Source organism: Anolis carolinensis, chromosome 2 (assembly GCF_035594765.1).
Source record: "Anolis carolinensis isolate JA03-04 chromosome 2, rAnoCar3.1.pri, whole genome shotgun sequence".
In the NCBI taxonomy this organism is placed as follows: domain Eukaryota; kingdom Metazoa; phylum Chordata; class Lepidosauria; order Squamata; family Dactyloidae; genus Anolis; species Anolis carolinensis.
The window spans coordinates 306376614-306394896 of NC_085842.1; the positions used below are offsets into that span (position 1 = coordinate 306376614).

The 18283-nt window shown below is 39.8% G+C and overlaps 1 protein-coding gene across 2 annotated transcripts in view; it reads left to right on the top strand.

The window, feature by feature from the left end:
* Window positions 1-1995: 1995 nt before the first annotated feature.
* alpk2 (alpha kinase 2) overlaps window positions 1996-18283 on the top strand; it is an 81887-nt gene continuing 65599 nt past the window's right edge. Inside the window, exons 1-3 of one of the 2 annotated variants that reach the window (XM_008115129.3) lie at window positions 1996-2702; window positions 12005-12135; window positions 15173-15290. In XM_008115129.3, the coding sequence (XP_008113336.1) occupies window positions 12024-12135; window positions 15173-15290 (230 nt within the window). In that variant the 5' untranslated portion in view covers window positions 1996-2702; window positions 12005-12023. Of the gene's footprint in view, window positions 2703-11952; window positions 12136-15172; window positions 15291-18283 lie in introns of those variants that run through there. The other variant, XM_062972531.1, reaches the window with a different exon arrangement.

The window sequence follows — 18283 nt, forward strand, 5'->3', positions numbered from 1 at the left end:
CCAGGTTTCCTTGTATCTTTGAAAGGGTGAGTTACCGGAGCTGTATTTCATTAACTGTGATCTCGATTTGCAGGTTCAATGCAAAAGATCCTGCCTGTTGCCTTGAAATAAATGGTTTGAAGATGGTGTTAGTCTCATTGAAAGAAGTGGTTTAAAAGTGTGCTGGTCTCCTTGAAATTCAAAGAGACAACACCCACCCATATGATGGGAAATGAAGCAGATGGTTGATCTAGAAACGGGAGAAGGCAATCCTGTGTGATGGGAGTGAATAAATTATCCTTCTTTAAAGACAGAACACCACGGAAGGCCACATGAAAAAGATTCCACTCGCTTCCCCCCTTATAGGATGAAAGTTTAGTCAGAAAATCAACCTGAAAAACCTGGGCTGACTTATCCACAAGTCAATGCGAGTACTGAATCTTCACTCTTACCAAAAATGGAACCATCTCCTTCTCTGAGTAGAGTGTTGAAAAAGGCAAAAACTTAGTCAATCCCAGGAGAACTTAAGAAGAGTTCAGACCCCCTCTAATCTCTCTGACATGGTGCAGTTTCTGGCCTTTTTGAATGCTTGGGTGGGGAAATGGCAGCAGTGGTTAGGGATAGCTAGCCTTTGAATTGGCATTGATGTTTTCCACTCTTTATGGGATGATCCTTGACTAATCCACAGGTGTCAAAATCCATAATTATGTCCCCAAAATCTGCCGTTGACTTACACATGAGGTCAATTTGAGTATACATAGTACTTTTAATCATATTTTGGGTTAAAGCGACTACTGGACCATTTTTGGACAGAAGTTAAAGTGAGGTTGCTAGTAATTTTTCAGCTTCCACAATTTTTCAGATTCGGGGTCCTGGCATGCCTAGGCTGTGAAGATCAGATGAGGACACAAACAGGTTGGAGGCAAAAAACAGAGGCTTTATTCACTTCAGCCAAAATGGATGTCAGCAAAGTCTGTGCTCTCAAAGCTGACATAAGGCAATGGTAAAATACAGAAACATTATATCAGTTTGGCAGCAGTTCAAAACAATAGACTTTTGTTGCTCCAAGCAGTGATTGGCTCAGACTGGGGCCAGATAGGATCCATGTGCTGGTTAGCTGAAATGTGCCATCTGTTGCTGCTGTTGATTGGTTTCTGAATCTAGTGGGAACTTTAATAAACTGGCATGGCTCAATTAGAATTTTTTGGTTCTTTCTTAGCCCGCCCTTGGTGGATATGTATGGGAAAGGAATATGAGTTGATGGGTGCTAATGACTGTATTCCTGCCAGCCCGGAGTGGGACAATGTGTCTGTGCGGCCAGACAATGGGTGGCAATGGTGTTGGCATGCTTGAATGGGTCCCAGGAATGGATAAGGCAGGGTGTTGAGTAATTTCCATGACCTCTTGGTCTGAATTTATTGTTAGGTGCACAGAGATATTGTGAAAGGATTATGCCAACTGCTGAAGAGATGATAGAATTTGCCCTGATATGTGTATATGTGCTTGTGCAATTTTGTATATCCGGGCTAGAGGTTTTCTACAGGGATTAGTTATATTGGGTTTCTGAGGGAAAAGTCACCCATGGATTCTATGACAGGGAGGGACCCTTCCTGGCACTCCTGGGATCACACGTTTTGGGGTCTGTTTGGGGTCCCAGGTTTTTGTAACAAGGTTGTGACTTTTAAAGTCTTAGATGCTTTGGGCCCCGAGTCCTAGGGTTTATCTATACAGTTGAATCACTTCAGTTCAACACCACTTTAGTTGACATGGCTCAAGTCTATGGAATCCTGGGAGCTATTGTTTTACAAGGTCTTTAGCCTTCTCTACCAATAAGGACTGGTGCCTTACCTAAACTGCAACTCCCAGGATTCCGTGGCACTGTAGCATGGCAGTTAGATGTTATCAAACTGCATTAATTCTACAGTGTAAATGCACCCCTAGTTAATTTACGAAAGCAAAACAAAACTTGTCATCTTCTACTTTTGGTTTGACAGCTTCTCTGTAACTGCAATTAAAAAACCACTAAGGGTATCAAAATATTTCTAATAATCTTACTGTAGGTGTGCAATTTTGCATTTATTCTTTTATATTTATTATACCTAAATTTCCAAGAATAATAAAATATATTCTTCAGCACTTGCTGCATTCCCCAGGTGCTTGCCTAAATTTTCATGTTCATCTTTGTAAGCACTTTCAAGGTGTTTTTCCCCCCTGCTGGTAACAGTTAAGTCTCTTTAGTTTCCTGGATTAATAGTACTGGTATTTCCTATTTCTCCCCACCTGTCTAGAACTCAAGCTATGCAACTGGAGACTCCAAGGGGATCAATTTCTACTCAAACAAGCCAGATAATGAACATGCTGTGAATTAAAACTGGGTTTCTTGATTTGAAAAGGTAATACATTTAATACCAGCTTTCTTTGTGCTAAATAGCAAAGAAGTTCCTTCTTATATATTCTACCAGGGAGAATATTTGAGCGAAAGGGATGCCTCCCACCAAGATCTTCGTGGGAGAAGTCACCTGCTGTCGTGTGATGAAATAGACCACACGATCAGATACGCTGTGATATGATGAGACCCAGCAAAACAACATTGGTATTTCCAGCCTCCCTTGACACAAGGAGGAATTACTTACACTACTTGGTTTTCTGAAAGAGCTCCACTTCAGCAGAAGAATTTGTATATGGTATATCACAACAAGCCCTTCCTTATAGACTATTCCAAAGTAAGTTTGCACGCTTAACATTGTAGTTAGCAGAGATGTTAGTTTGTTGTATAGTTGTGTTTGTGTCCTCTGTTTTCTTACATCAGAGTATCAATGATTAAATCTTTATTTCATTTGGATATTGTTGGAGCACCCTAAATCTTGTAGAAAATCAGCACTGTTATATATAATTTTCAATCAATTACTAACATGTGCCTTACTGGACTTTCTTATCCATTCGTATTTTGGCAGCCCTTTTGGATATCCTCAAATAAACAACTCTTACATTTTTGCTGAAGGTAATTGCCAGATAAAGTTAGTGGGAAATAGAGACTGAAATAAAGTCAGCAGTCTGTGTCACTGTCTACATAGGAATTATGACTGCAATTCATAGATATTAAGAATGTGAAATATATATATTGTACTTCATCCCTCATTCTATGAAATATCTGAGAAATTAACCAAACATTTTCTTAAATATATATAATGTGTACATACCCAAAACGCAGGCCGGGTAAGCGGCACATGTTGAATGTATCAGATACAGTTACATGATGAACATTTAAAAATAGAATAAGACAAGATTAGCATGTGTCTGTGATCAACTGAATTTCATGAGCTCCTCTTAAAATATGCATAGGCCATAGCTCTCATATTTCAATAATCCACAAGTATTACTGTTATTATCATTTATCAAGAACTTTGGAGAAGAATAGTAAGATTCAAGTAGAATTCTGTAGTAAGGCTGTGATGTCCCATTTCTATCACTGATGATGGTTTGAAAGTAGAATTCTGTAGTAAGGCTGTGATATTGCATTTCTATCAATGGCTAGGAGACAAGTAAGAGAGAAAAAAACAGAAGCAGTTTTCCAATTTATTAATTAACTGAAATACAGTTGGGGAGTACAAATTTAACCCTTGCATATTTTCGCTGGAACAGAATAGAACAACTGGGGGGAAATTACCTGTGCAGAAATAGTTGAACAGTGCATCACTATTGTGTTTGGATTTCTTGGTTTTTGTTATAGCTCCAGTTCTCCAAATAAATGGGTTGGGCGCAGAGAAATAGTGGGAGAAAGCAACCATCAAGCCCATCCCAAATGTTCTCCTTTGGGTCAGAGGGCCCTTCTAAATGGGGCAGGAGATGTGATGTCTCTTTCCCCTGAACTCCCTAATCCAGGGGTCCCCAAAGCAAAGCCTACAACTTGAATCCGGCCCACCAAAGCCTTTTCCCGGTCCTTGCAGTAGGTGCATGCAGGGTATGTCAGTGCATGTGACATATGCCACAGGCATGGAGCATCCACACACAATTAAAGTCTGTCCCCTTAACAGTCTGAGATATTGTGAACTGGTCCTTCACTTAAAAAGTTTTGGGACTCCTGCCCTAATTCAACACCATTCCACATGTTGTCCTAACTCTGGAGAAGCTTTGTGGGGAGCCTATGGAGGCACTACAAATGGAAAGTTTCCTTCCTTCTTCCCACTCTCTCCTGTTTGCATTTCTATGGGTTCAGCCAGGTTTTATGTTCATAAATCTAATTTATGCTTCTTAATTATAATTTTATCCCATCCTAAAGTTTCCATAGCAGCATATGTGTTGCTTGCATTCTAGTCCAATTAGTAGTAGTCAGTTAAATTATACATATTAAAAATCGAAACTATCATTTCCACAGTTCCCATGAACATAGCTCTAAGAGAATCCAAAAATGAAGGCTGTAGTGACAATTCATGTCAACAAACTGTTGCATTTTGGGGGGCTTTTGGGTTGTTTGAGGTAAGAAATTGTCCAAAAATGAGCCCTAATGTTGTTTTAAATATTTTAAGTGGATTTCGGGGCTTCTTGGGGATTCCAAGGGCTGCATGCAATCCATTGTAGTGTTCTTTGCCTATTCCTTTTCTAAAATGACAGTGCTAGTATGAAAGCAGTCAAAGGAATTGCCTAGGGTGACTGAGACAGTAACAGCTTTTTAAAATGTTGGGATTTTTAAAAAATTCACAAACTTTACAAGTTAAACTCCCTCTTTAGGAACTATCATGTCTCTAAATGTATTTCGTCTTCTTAATGGGGTAAAACTAGTGATTCAGATGTCTTCATCCTGAGATTTTGCCAACGTCCAGAAAAGGAGGAGTCTATTGAATGTGGCAAAGCAAGAGCTCCATTCTCTATGAATGGCAGAGTACATTGCTATATGCCCAGCAATAGCAGCAGTGCTTGCACAGGGGAGATGTCAAGGATAACAGCAGTGCTTACTACCAGCTTCGGCTGATATGCCAGCTGTACCCCTTCCAAGATTTGGAGGACCTAAAGATGGTACTACATGCACTGGTAACCTCAAGGTTGGACTTCTGCAATGCACTGTCTGCCAATTAGTTTCCAGCAAAGTATAAGGTGTTGGTTTTGACCTTTAAAGACCTACGTGGTCTGGGTCCAGGTTATCTTCAGGACCACCTTTTCCTATACAATCTGCCCAGAACACATAGCTCCTCTGGGGGGGGGGGGGTCTGCTTCAGCTTTCCAGAATCTGACTGGCGACCGTCACTCAGAGGACCTTCTCATTGACTATCCCAAAACTCTGGAATGACCTGCCAGTAGAGCTCCAATAGCTAAATCAGCTGTCGGAATTTAAAAACCATCTAAAGACACATATCTTCCAGCAGGCCTATGCAGACAGTTTTAAACCATGAATCTTAAACTCATGTCCTTTTGTTTGATGTCTGTTCTGTGTATTTAATGTGTATTTTATAAAAATGCAGTTTTAATGTGGATCTTTTTATAGAAACATGTATATTTGTTGATTTTTTTTGGTTATGTTTGTGTTTTCAAATTGTGTTGTGACCCGCCTCGAGCAAAAGGGAGAGGCGGATAAGAAATAAAATTATTATTATTATTACTACATTTTCATGTAGGTGCCTTCAAGTCACCTGTTGACAAATGGCAGCCTCATGAATTGCATAGGGATTCATAGGAAGGAATGTTCAGATGGTTCCATTGACTTAGGTGTGGTTTTGCTAGATCCTGGAAAGGGCCTGAGGCTGTTAGGAATTATGGGAGTTGAAGTCCAAAACACCTGGAGGGCCAGAGTTTGCCCATGCCTGATGTAAATGGATGCACCTTTCAAGTCATTATATATCTATATAATGGGGAGGAACATGTTCACCCAAAAAACTCATCATTTTGTGTACAGAAACTTTGACACAGGTGCAGCACAAACTATTCTCCAGCAAATAGAGAAAATATATATATTTTAAAAAACAATAAATACCATCTCCTATCTGAGATGAAACACTTGCTAATTATTTGGCCTTTTTTGAGAGAGACTTATGAGAGAACTTGCTGCATAAATTAACAGCCGTATTGGAAATGATAAAAAGTCTTATTTGTAGCTAAAGCAATAACATTATTGAAACGAATTAGCATTTGCTCCAGAGTACTTTTTCAGGACATGAATTAACAAACAGGTAAATTAAGTGTATACATGTAATTATTCTGCTTTGCACGGAGAAGAATACACACTTGATTGCAAAACTCAGAGTTATTTCCTTTCCCTTTTTCCTGTGCCACAAAGAAAAGGCAATCAAAACAGCTACTTGCATTTAAATTGCTCCTCATATTTTCCTCTTAACAGCCACTTTTTTAAACTTTTTAAAATAACTACAGAACCTCTCAAAATATTAGGGACCAGGTTAGGGTTGTTGGAAAGAGAGATGCTAAAAGTTGCAGCTGTTTGCATGTCATTACTGTATTTCTCTCTCTCTCACTCTGTTTCATACTATTTCTTCAAAGAAAGCCAGAAATCTCAGTTGGGTAGGCTGCTGTATTTACTTCTCTATTTCAGTTACTACGCTATGACCTCAATTCAGTTAAGATGGTGTGTATTTTCTATGAGATAGTTGAAACCATACCTCTATGAAAGTGATTCTCAACCTGTGGGTCCCCAGGTGTTTTGACCTACAACTCCCAGAAATCCCAGCCAGTTCACCAGCTTTTAGGATTCCTGGGAGTTGAAGGTCAAAACATTTCAGGCCATTTAACAAAAATGGAAAGTCAACATTTAGCAGTTTTCCTAGAGGATGTCTGGTTGACAATGAAAGGGTGCATCTAGTCTGTTGTTTTAATGCAATTTGATACCACTTTACTACCACAGCTCAATTCTATGAAATCATAAGATGTATTTGATGTATTTCCTGAAGTTGGTATCAGAAAGGTGTCAGCACTGGTTCAAGAACAAGCATCTAATTTTACAAGATGTTTAGCCGTCTCCTCTGGTGTCTCACCAAACTACAACTCCCAGGATTTCATAGCACTGAGCTGTGGTGTCAAGCTGCATTAATTCTACAGTGTAGATGTCCCCTTTCATTATCAACCAGACATCCTCTAGGAAAACTGCTAAATGTTCACTTTCCATTTTTGTTAAATGGCCTGAAGAGATAAAGACATGACAAAGGGGATTTTTTTTCAATTAAAAATGTTCTGGACCCCTTGGGAACTCCGGGGACCAACTATGGGGGGCTGCCCATCCATTTCTAGGTTAAGGTTAGCCAATGTGGTCTAGTAGTTTGAGTGATGGACTGCAACTCAGGAAACTTAAGTTTTGAATCCCTGCTCAGCCTCAAAACCCATTGATTGACCATGGGCAAGAAACACTCTTTCAGCCTGAGGAAAGAAATGGAAAACTCCTTCTAAGCAAATATTGCCAAGGAAAAATTGTGATTAGTGCCACCCTAGGGTCACCATGAGTCAGAAATGTCTTGCAGGCACAGAACAATAACAACAGTGTAATATGAGACTTTGAACAATGGACAGTAAAGCATGATTGACTGAAGCATTCAATGTAATTTGAAGCACATCCAGTTATAAAGGTAGAAGCTGAGGGGTTAAAGAAGTCATTTTTTTACTAGGGAGCTAGTAATTTATGGTACTAGGACCAATGTGTTTTTAGCATTAGCACTTCTTGCTGCTAATTTGTAGCGTTCCACTGGTCATGGCCCACTGAAAGCTTTGCAAATCTTCATCAGAGGGTGCATCTACACCAGACACTGGCAAACTTTGGCCCTCCAGGAATTTTGGACATCAACTCCCAGAAATCCCAGCTAGCTTACTGGCTGATAGGAATTGTGGGAGTTGAAGTCCAAAACCTGGAGGGTTGAAGTTTGCCCAAGCCTGATCTGCACTGTAGAATTAATACAGTTTGACCCCACTTTAACTGCCATGGCTCAAAACTATGGAATCCTGGGAGTTGTAGTTTTACGAGGTCTTTGTTCTTCTTTGCAAAAGGCTGGTGGTGCCTCACCAAACTACAAATCTATAGCACCTAGCCTTGGCAGTTAAAGTGGCTTCAAACTGCATTCATTCTACAGTGTAGAGATGTACCCAGAGTTCATCAAATTATGTAGCAAATTATGCTACAGGTTCATCTAAATCAGTGGCTCCCAAACTTATTTGGCCTATTGCCCCCTTTCCAGAAAAAATATTACTCAGCACCCCCTGGAATTTTTTTTTAATTTTAATAGCAATTAAACAGAAAGATATACTGTATGTATTAATGCATATAGCAAATGCACCTGTGGTCATCACCACCCCCTTGGATCACTGCAGCGCCCACCAGGGGGCAGTAGCGCCCACTTTGGGAATCACTGATCTAAATGGTAGAATTAATGCAGTTTGACACCACCTTCACTGCCATGTTTTATTGCTAAGTAATCCCAGGGGTTGTGGTATTACAACTGAGTATTCCTCACTAAACAACACTATACTGCAGATCCCGTGATTGTTGATGCGGCACTAGAACTATCACTGTTGGGGACAAGATGTATTGTGGTTAAGAGACATGAACAGAGAACCACAGCATCCCTGGTTAGCATTGACATGTATCCTCTTTTACAGAATATGACCTGGAACTTATAAGACAGGCTTTTATTTGATGGCGATATGAATGTGAAAGCAGCCAGCCTTTCCCTAATTCATACTTCATCCCAGCTAGGAACACACTAGGTGGTCTTGGGCCAGTTGCTATTGCCCACAGACAACTTTTCAGCCCTCCAGCTGCTTTGTTAACATGAGAGTAGGAAGGGGAACACTGCCATAGCTCATGGCTATTGAAAGAACAAGATTCAACATGAGTTGTCCTCTGAGCAGATAGAAAGGAGGTACAGTACATCAGTACTGGGTGATACTATGATTTTCTCTGCCAGCGAATTCAGATGGAGAATAATTCATAGATACCTGATTTTGGACCAGTGAGAGGCAAGAATATATACATAGGAACTCTACGTAGCATCAATGAATGCATAAAGGAAGCTTGAATTATTGAGTGCAGCTGTGAGCATTTGATTAAAATAGCAGCTGGAGGAAGTTAACGTTGGCAAATGCAAACTTATGGTCTTGCTACTCTTTCCCAGGCTCCAGACCACACATGGGCCCTGGTTTCCAAGCACCACCTGCATGGATTAATTTGAACACAGAGCTGTGTTATTACAGCCCTTCAAAAGTTCATAGATTAGTGTTAGTTTCCTGCTTCTCAAGCATGGTGTTAGCCTTTGTCCTGTTGCAAGGACAGTGATGTTGCAAGGTAAGGGATAGCTATCCCATTTGTTAGTACCTACACTAGTTCTGTCAGTCTACCCAAATGGAAACAGTCCCCAGTGTTAAAATGCCTTCAGTTCTAGATGTGATCGTTCCCTATTTGCAGTTCATTCATTTGCACTCACTGTGTGATTTGATCTGTCTGCCTTTCAAAAATATCATCCATCACTGGCATTGAGGCAAACTGTGCTTGACATACAATGGCATGAATCAGCTCTGGCACTTCTTTCTTTCATCGTGGAAAACCTTTTTGGGAAGCTGCTGGTTGGATCAGAAGAGTACATAAAAATGTCTGCATCTTTCCCCGTTTTTACTTAAAATGTACACTGTACAGTTATACTTACCTTCCACTATGCTTTTAGGGAGGTTAGTGGAAGAGGGTATAACCGTTTTTCCATGGAGGAAAATTAGGGGTGAGAATTGTATTGAAGTGAATACAAGGAAAGGCCATGTCTCTTTCTTCCATGGCCATTTGTACTTTTGATCCTGCTTCCCCCATTCCTGTTTTCATGTTTGAAAGAATTAAACCATCACATCAGTTTGGCACACTCCTTGGAGTGCACCAGCTGGGGTAAACTGTAGTACACATGTGTATATAGTTTCCTCCTTTGTTCTGAATTTGTTTTGGTAGTTCTTCCACAAAATGTAAATTCAGATCAGTTGCTGATCATCTTTATTCTTCATCCTATTTTCTGGAAATTATTTGTGCTATTGCGTAGACCATATCTGCATTTTTATGGGGCTTCATTCTTAATTCAAAAACATTTTCTATGGTGATTTCTGTCTCCTCTGCTGCATCTACACCAACTACCATGGCTCAGTGCTATGGAATTATGAGAGTTGTAGTTTTACAAAGTCTTTAGCCTTCTCTGCCAAAGAGTGATAGTGCTTCACCAAATTACAGATCCCAGGATGCCATAGCATTAAGACATGGCAGTTAAAGTGGTGTCAAACTTTATTAATTCTGGAGTGTAGATGGACCCTGAGGCAGTATTTTGCCTTTTTGCCTGCCTTCTCTCTAACAACACTTGTTACAGCTAGAAGTCATTGGGCCTGAGAATTGGTGCGCTTTTCAATTTAAATAATTTTGGGGAGTGGGGAACCAAGCAGATAAAAATAAATTAAAATAAACAAAGAAAACTTTGCAAAACCAATTCAGATAACAATCGACAACTGCCTACTTTCCCAAGTCATAGTTGGCTAATAACACAGAATGATGAGATGCCAGGATGATGTAACTGAATATATAATTTCAATGACCTCATATAATCCAGTCCCATATGTATTGCAATTGGATAGCGCCAGCAAGATGTCCTGGAGTGCACCGTAGAAATGGAAATGAGTCAAACCATACTCTCCAACATTTGATGGGTGACAATTGGAACACGTGTGACCAAGCGGCACTAGTATCCCGTCAAGTCAGCAATAGTTATCAGTGAAGAAAACTATGTAAACTAAGAGGTGGTAGCAGATTGCTTTTGCTTCAGTCTATTGCAAAGGGCAAGATTCTAACTCCTGATTCTCTTCCTCCTCCCCAAGTTATTTGTGTGCAAACCACTTGTGTATTTTGAACTTACTTTGCAGCAATTAAAGTCAGTTGATGTCAAAGGGAGATGGAGAGGGAAACTGGGACATTTTAAAAGTAGCTGAAAAGTGGGATGAGATAAAATTGAGCAAAGCTCCCTTTTCTCTGTGCCATACCACCTGGTTATTTCCTTAAATGGTCATGTGGGATACCTATTTGGCCAACTTGCTTTGGCTTATTTTCAGTGTCTAGATCAAATCCAGAACTGAATTGGAACAATCTAGTTTAATCCAAATGGTACTGAATACTATTTTAATGTGATTTTAATGTATGAAACAAAGTACAGTGAACTATCAGAAAGCAAAGCTGTTACTATCTCAGCCAACCATGCGGACAACTTTGAATTCTGGTGGATTTCGGATTTTGAGGCGCTCCCGGCGGTGCAATGGATTAAACCGCTGAGCTGCTGAACATGCTAACCGAAAGGTGGTGGTTCTAATCCAGGGAGCGGGGTGAGCTCCCACTGTTAGTCGCAGCTTCTGCCAACCTAGCAGTTCGAAAACATGCAAATGTGAGTAGATCAATAGGTAGTGCTCTGGTGAAAAGGTAACAGCACTCATGCAGTCATGCTGGCCACATGACCTTTGAGGTGTCTACAGACAACACCAGCTCTTCGGCTTAGAAATGGAGATGAGCACCAACACCCAGAGTCGGATATGACTAGACTTAATGTCAGGGGAAAACCTTTACCTTTACCTTCAGATTTTGGAACTCCAAATAATGGGTGCTCAACCTATACCTTGAATATAAGTTTTTGTGTTTGCCCTAAGTGATTTTTTTTCCTCTGTGTATATGTACATATATAATTATTACCCATAGCGAAACAGAGAGAAAGAATAGGGCCCATCTACACTGCCATATAATGCAATTCCATAATGCAGTTCAAGGCAGATAAACTGTGTTATGAAACTTCATTATATGGTCATGTGGACAGGGCCAGAGAAAATCACTATTCATTGAGTCACTACTCCCAAAGTATTTACAAAATAAAATTGTAATAACAACAACATCAACAACAATAACAGTTTTTAGCCCTACATTTAGGTGGTATGCTAAGACTTTATTCTGTAGCCTACCACAGAAAACAAAATACTTTGTTGCAGTTGCTAGCACTTGAAAGGTACAAAACGTCTTAGGCTTTCATTTTACTTTCAGATCAGAGTCGTATAGAATAATGTCAGGCTCAGAATCATCTTCCCTTAAGAGTGCTCCTTGTTTTCTGTCAATGTTGTCATCTACATCTGTGCCAGAAAATGAAGATGCTACATTCTTCTGCAAGATCTCTGGTAAGTACTACTGACTCAACTACTTATTTCAGTTGTTTGATTCAAGAGGGTTCTATATAATTAAGAAAATACTTTTCAGAACTATTATAGATTCATGTCTAAATGGTCTGTAGAAATGGCTCAATAGCCAGAATTGAGCACACGGTTATAACTGTACTGCATTCATACTCAATGAGTTACTTGTGTAGTCTCTTAAGTAGAACTCAATCCAGGAACATAGCATGGTGTAGAATCTTCCCCCTTTCTCTGCATCAGAGTTAAATTGCCTCAGTCCTATATTAAGAGGCTTGCCAGCAAGCTGTATATAATTGTGTTTAATAAAACACCTCTATGGAGCCTATTTCATTAGCTGTGATTGAGCAAACAACTCATAGATGACACAGCTTTACGTAAAAGGAAAAAGGTCACAGATGTTAATACCTATATTAGGACCAACCAGAATGTCACAATGTAAGCTTTCAAGTTCTTCACATAGGGAGTTTACACAGGAGATCTAGGCTTGAGTCATGGCTGCGCAGAAGCTGATTAACAGGAAATTAATATTGAGGATTTATATTACACTGAGAAGTTTTAGCAACTGGTAATACGTGACTTTGCCAGGCTTTCAGGGTTGTATAAACATAATGCACACCATCATTTGATTATGGTTAAGAGATTGGTGACAGCAGGCCCCAGGATTGTGTGTTTCATTCCCCTAACTCCAAATATAATTTAAGGTTATGTCAGTATGGACCTCAGACCAGTCTTGTAGGCAATATTCTGCCTATGAGACTGCCCTGAAGTCCATATTGACATAACCTTAAATTATATTTAAAGTTAGGGGAATGAAACACAATCCTGGGGCCTGATCAGTCCAAGTCTGGTTCAAATAGAGCCATAATAAGGCAGAGGAGAGACTCTGAAGGCACCCTATCACTGGCTTCTACTGGAAAGTAGATTAAGGACTTTATCACACCAGGCTGCTATGTTACTATATCACATTCATGTAGATAATGGATACAAATCCATTGAGCACCTTTGATATCATACCTTTCCTCAGTAATGTGATGGTATCAGTTTACAATTCCATGGTCTCACAATCATACTTATGCACACACTTTTAATCCCGTACCTCCTCCACCACTGCAATGGTCGTGGTTGTAATTACACAATTATGCAATTCTATGATTAAAAGAAAAGAAAAACAGTCAGTTTGGTAAACGAGAGGGGGAGAGGAAGAGAACTCCACTGCTTGATATTACATTATTGCCGTCATATTGGCAAGCAGAAGAGACCCATCACACCAAGATAGGTGACAAGATTGGGAATTCTTGATGAGTGAATCATTTCATAGAATCATAGAATCATAGAATAGTAGAGTTGGAAGAGACCTCATGGGCCATCCAGTCCAACCCCCTGCCAATAAGCAGGAAATCGCATTCAAAGCACCCCCGACAGATGGCCATCCAGCCTCTGCTTAAAAGCCTCCAAAGAAGGGGGAAGAGTAAATGTAGTGGGATGCACAGAGTGTTGTGTGATAGGGACAGTCATTAAAGTAAGTATCCACCTGCAATGCCAGTTTGTGATAAAGTCCTAACTAAATACACAGATTAGCTCATCACAGTCTCCCACACACTGATGAGGTACACTGTATGTATATACAGTAGAGTCTCACTTATCCAACATTCACTTATCCAACATTCTGGATTATCCAACACAGTCTGCCTTTTAGTAATAAATGTTTTTGTAATCAATGTTTTCAATACATTGTGATATTTTGGTGTTGAATTCGTAAATACAGTAATTGCTACATAGCATTATGTAGCATTATGCATATCGAACAACTTTTTCTGTCAAATTTGTTGTATAACATGGTGTTTTGGTGCTTAATTTATAAAATCATAATCTAATTTGATGTTTAATAGGCTTTTTCTTAATCCCTCCTTGTTATCCAACACATTCACTTATCCAATGTTCTGCTGGCTCGTTTATGTTGGATAAGTGATATTCTACTGTATGTGTCATCAAGTTACATATTGACTTAAGGCAACTCTACATAGGGTTTCATAGGGTTTTAGGTGATAAATTTATTACAACGTTAACACTGGCCTCCAACTGACAAGAGTTCTTCTCTCACCCTGGACTTCCCACAGATATATAAACCTTCCTTGCTTAGTTTCTCCATACCTCACAACCTCTGAGGATGCCTGCCATAGATGTGGGCGAAACATCAGGAGAGAATACTTCTGTTACATGGCCATACAGCCCGGAAAACATACAACAATCCTGTGATCCTGGCCATGAAAGCCTTCAACAACGCAGTCATAGGGTTTTCTTAGCTAAAGAATCCTCAGAGGTGGTTTTTACAGTTTCTTCCCCTGAAATGTACTTTTCAACACTTGTGATCTCATTAGATGTGCTGCTGGAATTGCCACACATCGTGGTGAAACTGGTAGTGCCCATTGGGGGGGGGCATGGGGGACCTGTCACCCCACATCACCCACCTCACCCAAGTCCCTATCCCATGAGGCTTCCCCCTGTTGACTTTTATCCCATACGGGAAGCCTCCTGTGTTGCTGATATGGTGGCATGTTCCAGTTCTTCTATACTTTTATCATGGAGCCCCACTGGAAGTTGTTCTATGTTGTGGGATGGGAGCCAGTGGACTCCATTGTAAAAGTATAGGTGAACCAGAACATGCTGTTGAAAAGGACCTCATGTGATGAGGTCGTTGGTCTTCATTGGCGATTTCCCATCCAAATATTAATCAGAGTTGACCCTTCTTAACTTCCAAAATCAGGTGGGATCTGGTGCCATTAAGGTAAACCTACAACAGCCAAGAGGTCTTGTGGTAGCAAATCCTGTAGTTTTTTTTTTTTTACTAGGAACTGTTGTATCCCTTATCCAAAATGCTTAGGATCAGAGGTGCTCTGAATTTTGCATTTTGGGGGAGATTTTGAAATATTTGTATAATATAATACCTTGTAGAGGGTCCATCCTGTTTTTATAAATATTTGGGCGTTCATGTAGAAAAGCACTTTTCTCTTTATGTTTCCAGGCAATCCCGAACCAGAAGTAACTTGGTACCAGAATGGACAAGATATCAACAAACAAAAAAATATTTCCAATTATGAAATACTGGAGGATAATGTGAACCACATCTTAAGACTGTTTGGGTAAGATGGTGTAATGCACTTTGTAACTGCTTGCTTGATTCCCTGAATCTTGACTTCAGTCCTGTACTGACAGCTGCAGAGCAATAGTTAACAGTACAATCCTGTGGACATTTACTTTGAAACAATACCCAGCGAGCTGTTGCAAACTAATTGTGGTCCTGTGCATGCTTACTGAAAAATAAGCTGCACTAAACTCGTGGAACTGAATTCTGAGTAAATATTATGGCATTACAAGACTTAGCCACTTTAAGTCTCCTTGTGGAGAGAAAAAGTGGGGTATAAATAAACATAAACATAAACATAATAATAATAATAAACTGTAGTTCAGAAAATTCTTGGTTCTGTCTTCTGTGATCTCAGCAGGCAACTCTAGACCAACAATTTTGCCAGCCTCAGTTGCAAAATGAAAGTAACAATTCAGTTTTCAAATACTATACAAAGATTTTAGTTGTTTCATTTGCTGTCAAATCAATTCCAACTTATGGCAACCCAGTGAATGAGAGCACTCAATCAACAACCCTGTTCAGCTCTTGCAAACACAATTCCATGCCTTCTAGAATTAAGTCAATTCACTTTCAACACTGTTTTCCTCTTTTCCTACAAACTTAATATTTATTTCAATCGCTTAGAGTTGGGTGGACATATCTTGGTTGGATTTAGACAAGTTCGACAAGTTCAGCAATTTCAAAAGTCAGTGGGGAATATTTGAAAAGGTAACCAGGGGAAAGGGAGCAAGAAAATGTCCTAAATTGAGCCAGTTTGCATGTTATGTTGTTAAACTATAATTTAACACATCTTAAATACACAAGAACAAACCAAAGCTCACAAGCTCAGTTTCATATAATTCCCAACCTTGTTCTCATTCCATGTGCCTGGCAGAAGGAATTCAAAAGCTTTAGCTTTCATTTGTGATGAATCACAAACCTAAGATCTTGACTGTGGTTAGTTTCATGTATGCCAACTTCAAGCTGATATGTCTTGTTGAAACTAACCATCCTGAAGTTAGCAAGCAGAAGAAGAAGACAAAACGAATGGGATATACAGCTCATTCATCCATACTAAACAGTGGCTTAGTATGATACACAAATGCTACCATTAGCTTGTAATGTTTTGTACATGTTCTCTTCCTTCTCACAACACACATGCTCTTTTGCAGTGCTGTGTGAGTTTCTAGCACAGGCGCAAGGGAATTGTAGCACTTGGCATAGAAACCATAGTAATGAACTGTGGATTAAGTCAAAAATTTCTCTCAAAATACAATAAGGTATGGAGCCTTTGATGGTGCAATGGAATAAACTCTTGTGTCGGTAGGACTGCTAACTGAAACGTTGGCGGTTTGAATTCAGAGAGCGGGGTGAGCTCCTGTCTGTCAGCTCTAGCTCCCCAAGCAGGGACATGGGAGAAGCCTTTCACAGGATGGTAAAACATCAAACATCCGGGCATCCCCTGGGCAACGTCCTTGCAGATGGCAAATTCTCTCACTCCAGAAGCAACTTGCAGTTTCTCAAGTCGCTCCTGACACACACACACACACAGAAAAGCTTGCCTAGTGGCAAGTGGGCCCCCTTAAACATTAAACCAATCATTGGCAAACTTCGGCCCTCCAGGTGTTTTGGACTGCAACTCCCACAATTCCTAACAGCCGGTAGGCTGTTAGGAATTGTGGGAGTTGTAGTCCAAAACACCTGGAGGGCCGAAGTTTGCCCATGCCTGCATTAGACAATACGTTTAAAATGTTAATGACCTTTCAGTAGCTTGAAAATTTAATAGATGTTCCAATATTATTACTGTATGCACCAAAAATTTGCGTTGTATTCTTACTTCAATAACGATTTTGATTGTACCCTTTTCCACTTTAGTATTTTTAAAATTCATTAACATTTTATAAAAATGAAATGATAGCCTTTAGTTGTAGGGTGGGCCCTCTTTGTCTCCTGGCAACCAATATTTTTAGACCCAGTCTGCCACTGGCAATTCTATAAGACATTTGCAAGAGAACATTGAGAAAATTAGCTCAGAGGCTCTGTCTACCATGCCAGCCCTCAAACGGCTTGTTTGAGTCATGTGGTCATGACCTTCCCAGCAATTAAGAGTAAAAAAAATGGTGAACATTAACAAATGTTCCTACATATGCGTCATGTGGTGAATTAATATGCACATCACACTGACACTGCTGTTAGAGTGAACTCTAAATATGTGTTTTATTTTATGCTGCTACATTGTCCATTTTGTTACATTTAAAGGTTCTGTGAAATGAAAAGGTAAGATGTTAAGTATGGTAAATTAAATAAATACAAGAATACAGAATAGCATAGCATCATAGTCTTGGATTAACTTCATTTAAACAAGGAGTTAACATGAACGAACTTGTACCCAAAAGTATATAGCTTTTGGAACCTAGTTTATATGATGACACGTGCTCTGAATGTTATGTTAGATTTTGATCCATAAATGCATCCACATTCATCCCTGAAACATAGGCTCCAGTGCCAGGTACCATTCCTCTTCTCCAAAATGTGCCACCCAGACACTACAGTCTCAAATATTTTTGAATCTGTGAGTAAGGTGATCATATGAAAAAGAGAAAAGGGACTCTTGGACATTTATTAGTTGCATGGAAGAAGGAAGAGAACCCCTCTTGTATTCACCAGATTCTGTGAAACTATACAGGAGATAGTCCACTTCCCTTTCTTGAAAGAAATCTTAGCAGTTTTAGTGGAGTAGATAGCAATAGCTGCAGCCTATTTAAGGGGGTTACAAAATAGAGGTCATGAACTTGCATGCAGTTTGTGGACCATAGGTGATTCATTTGGTGCCGGATGTTGGTGTCATGTATTGTAAAGTTATATGGTATTGCTTTATTGAGAGAACCAGCATGGTGTAGTGGGCTGGACATTGGACTATGACTCTGGAGAACAGGCTTTGATTCCCGCTTAGCCATGGAAATCCATTGGGTGACTTTGAGAGAGTCACATACTCTCAGCCCCAGAAAA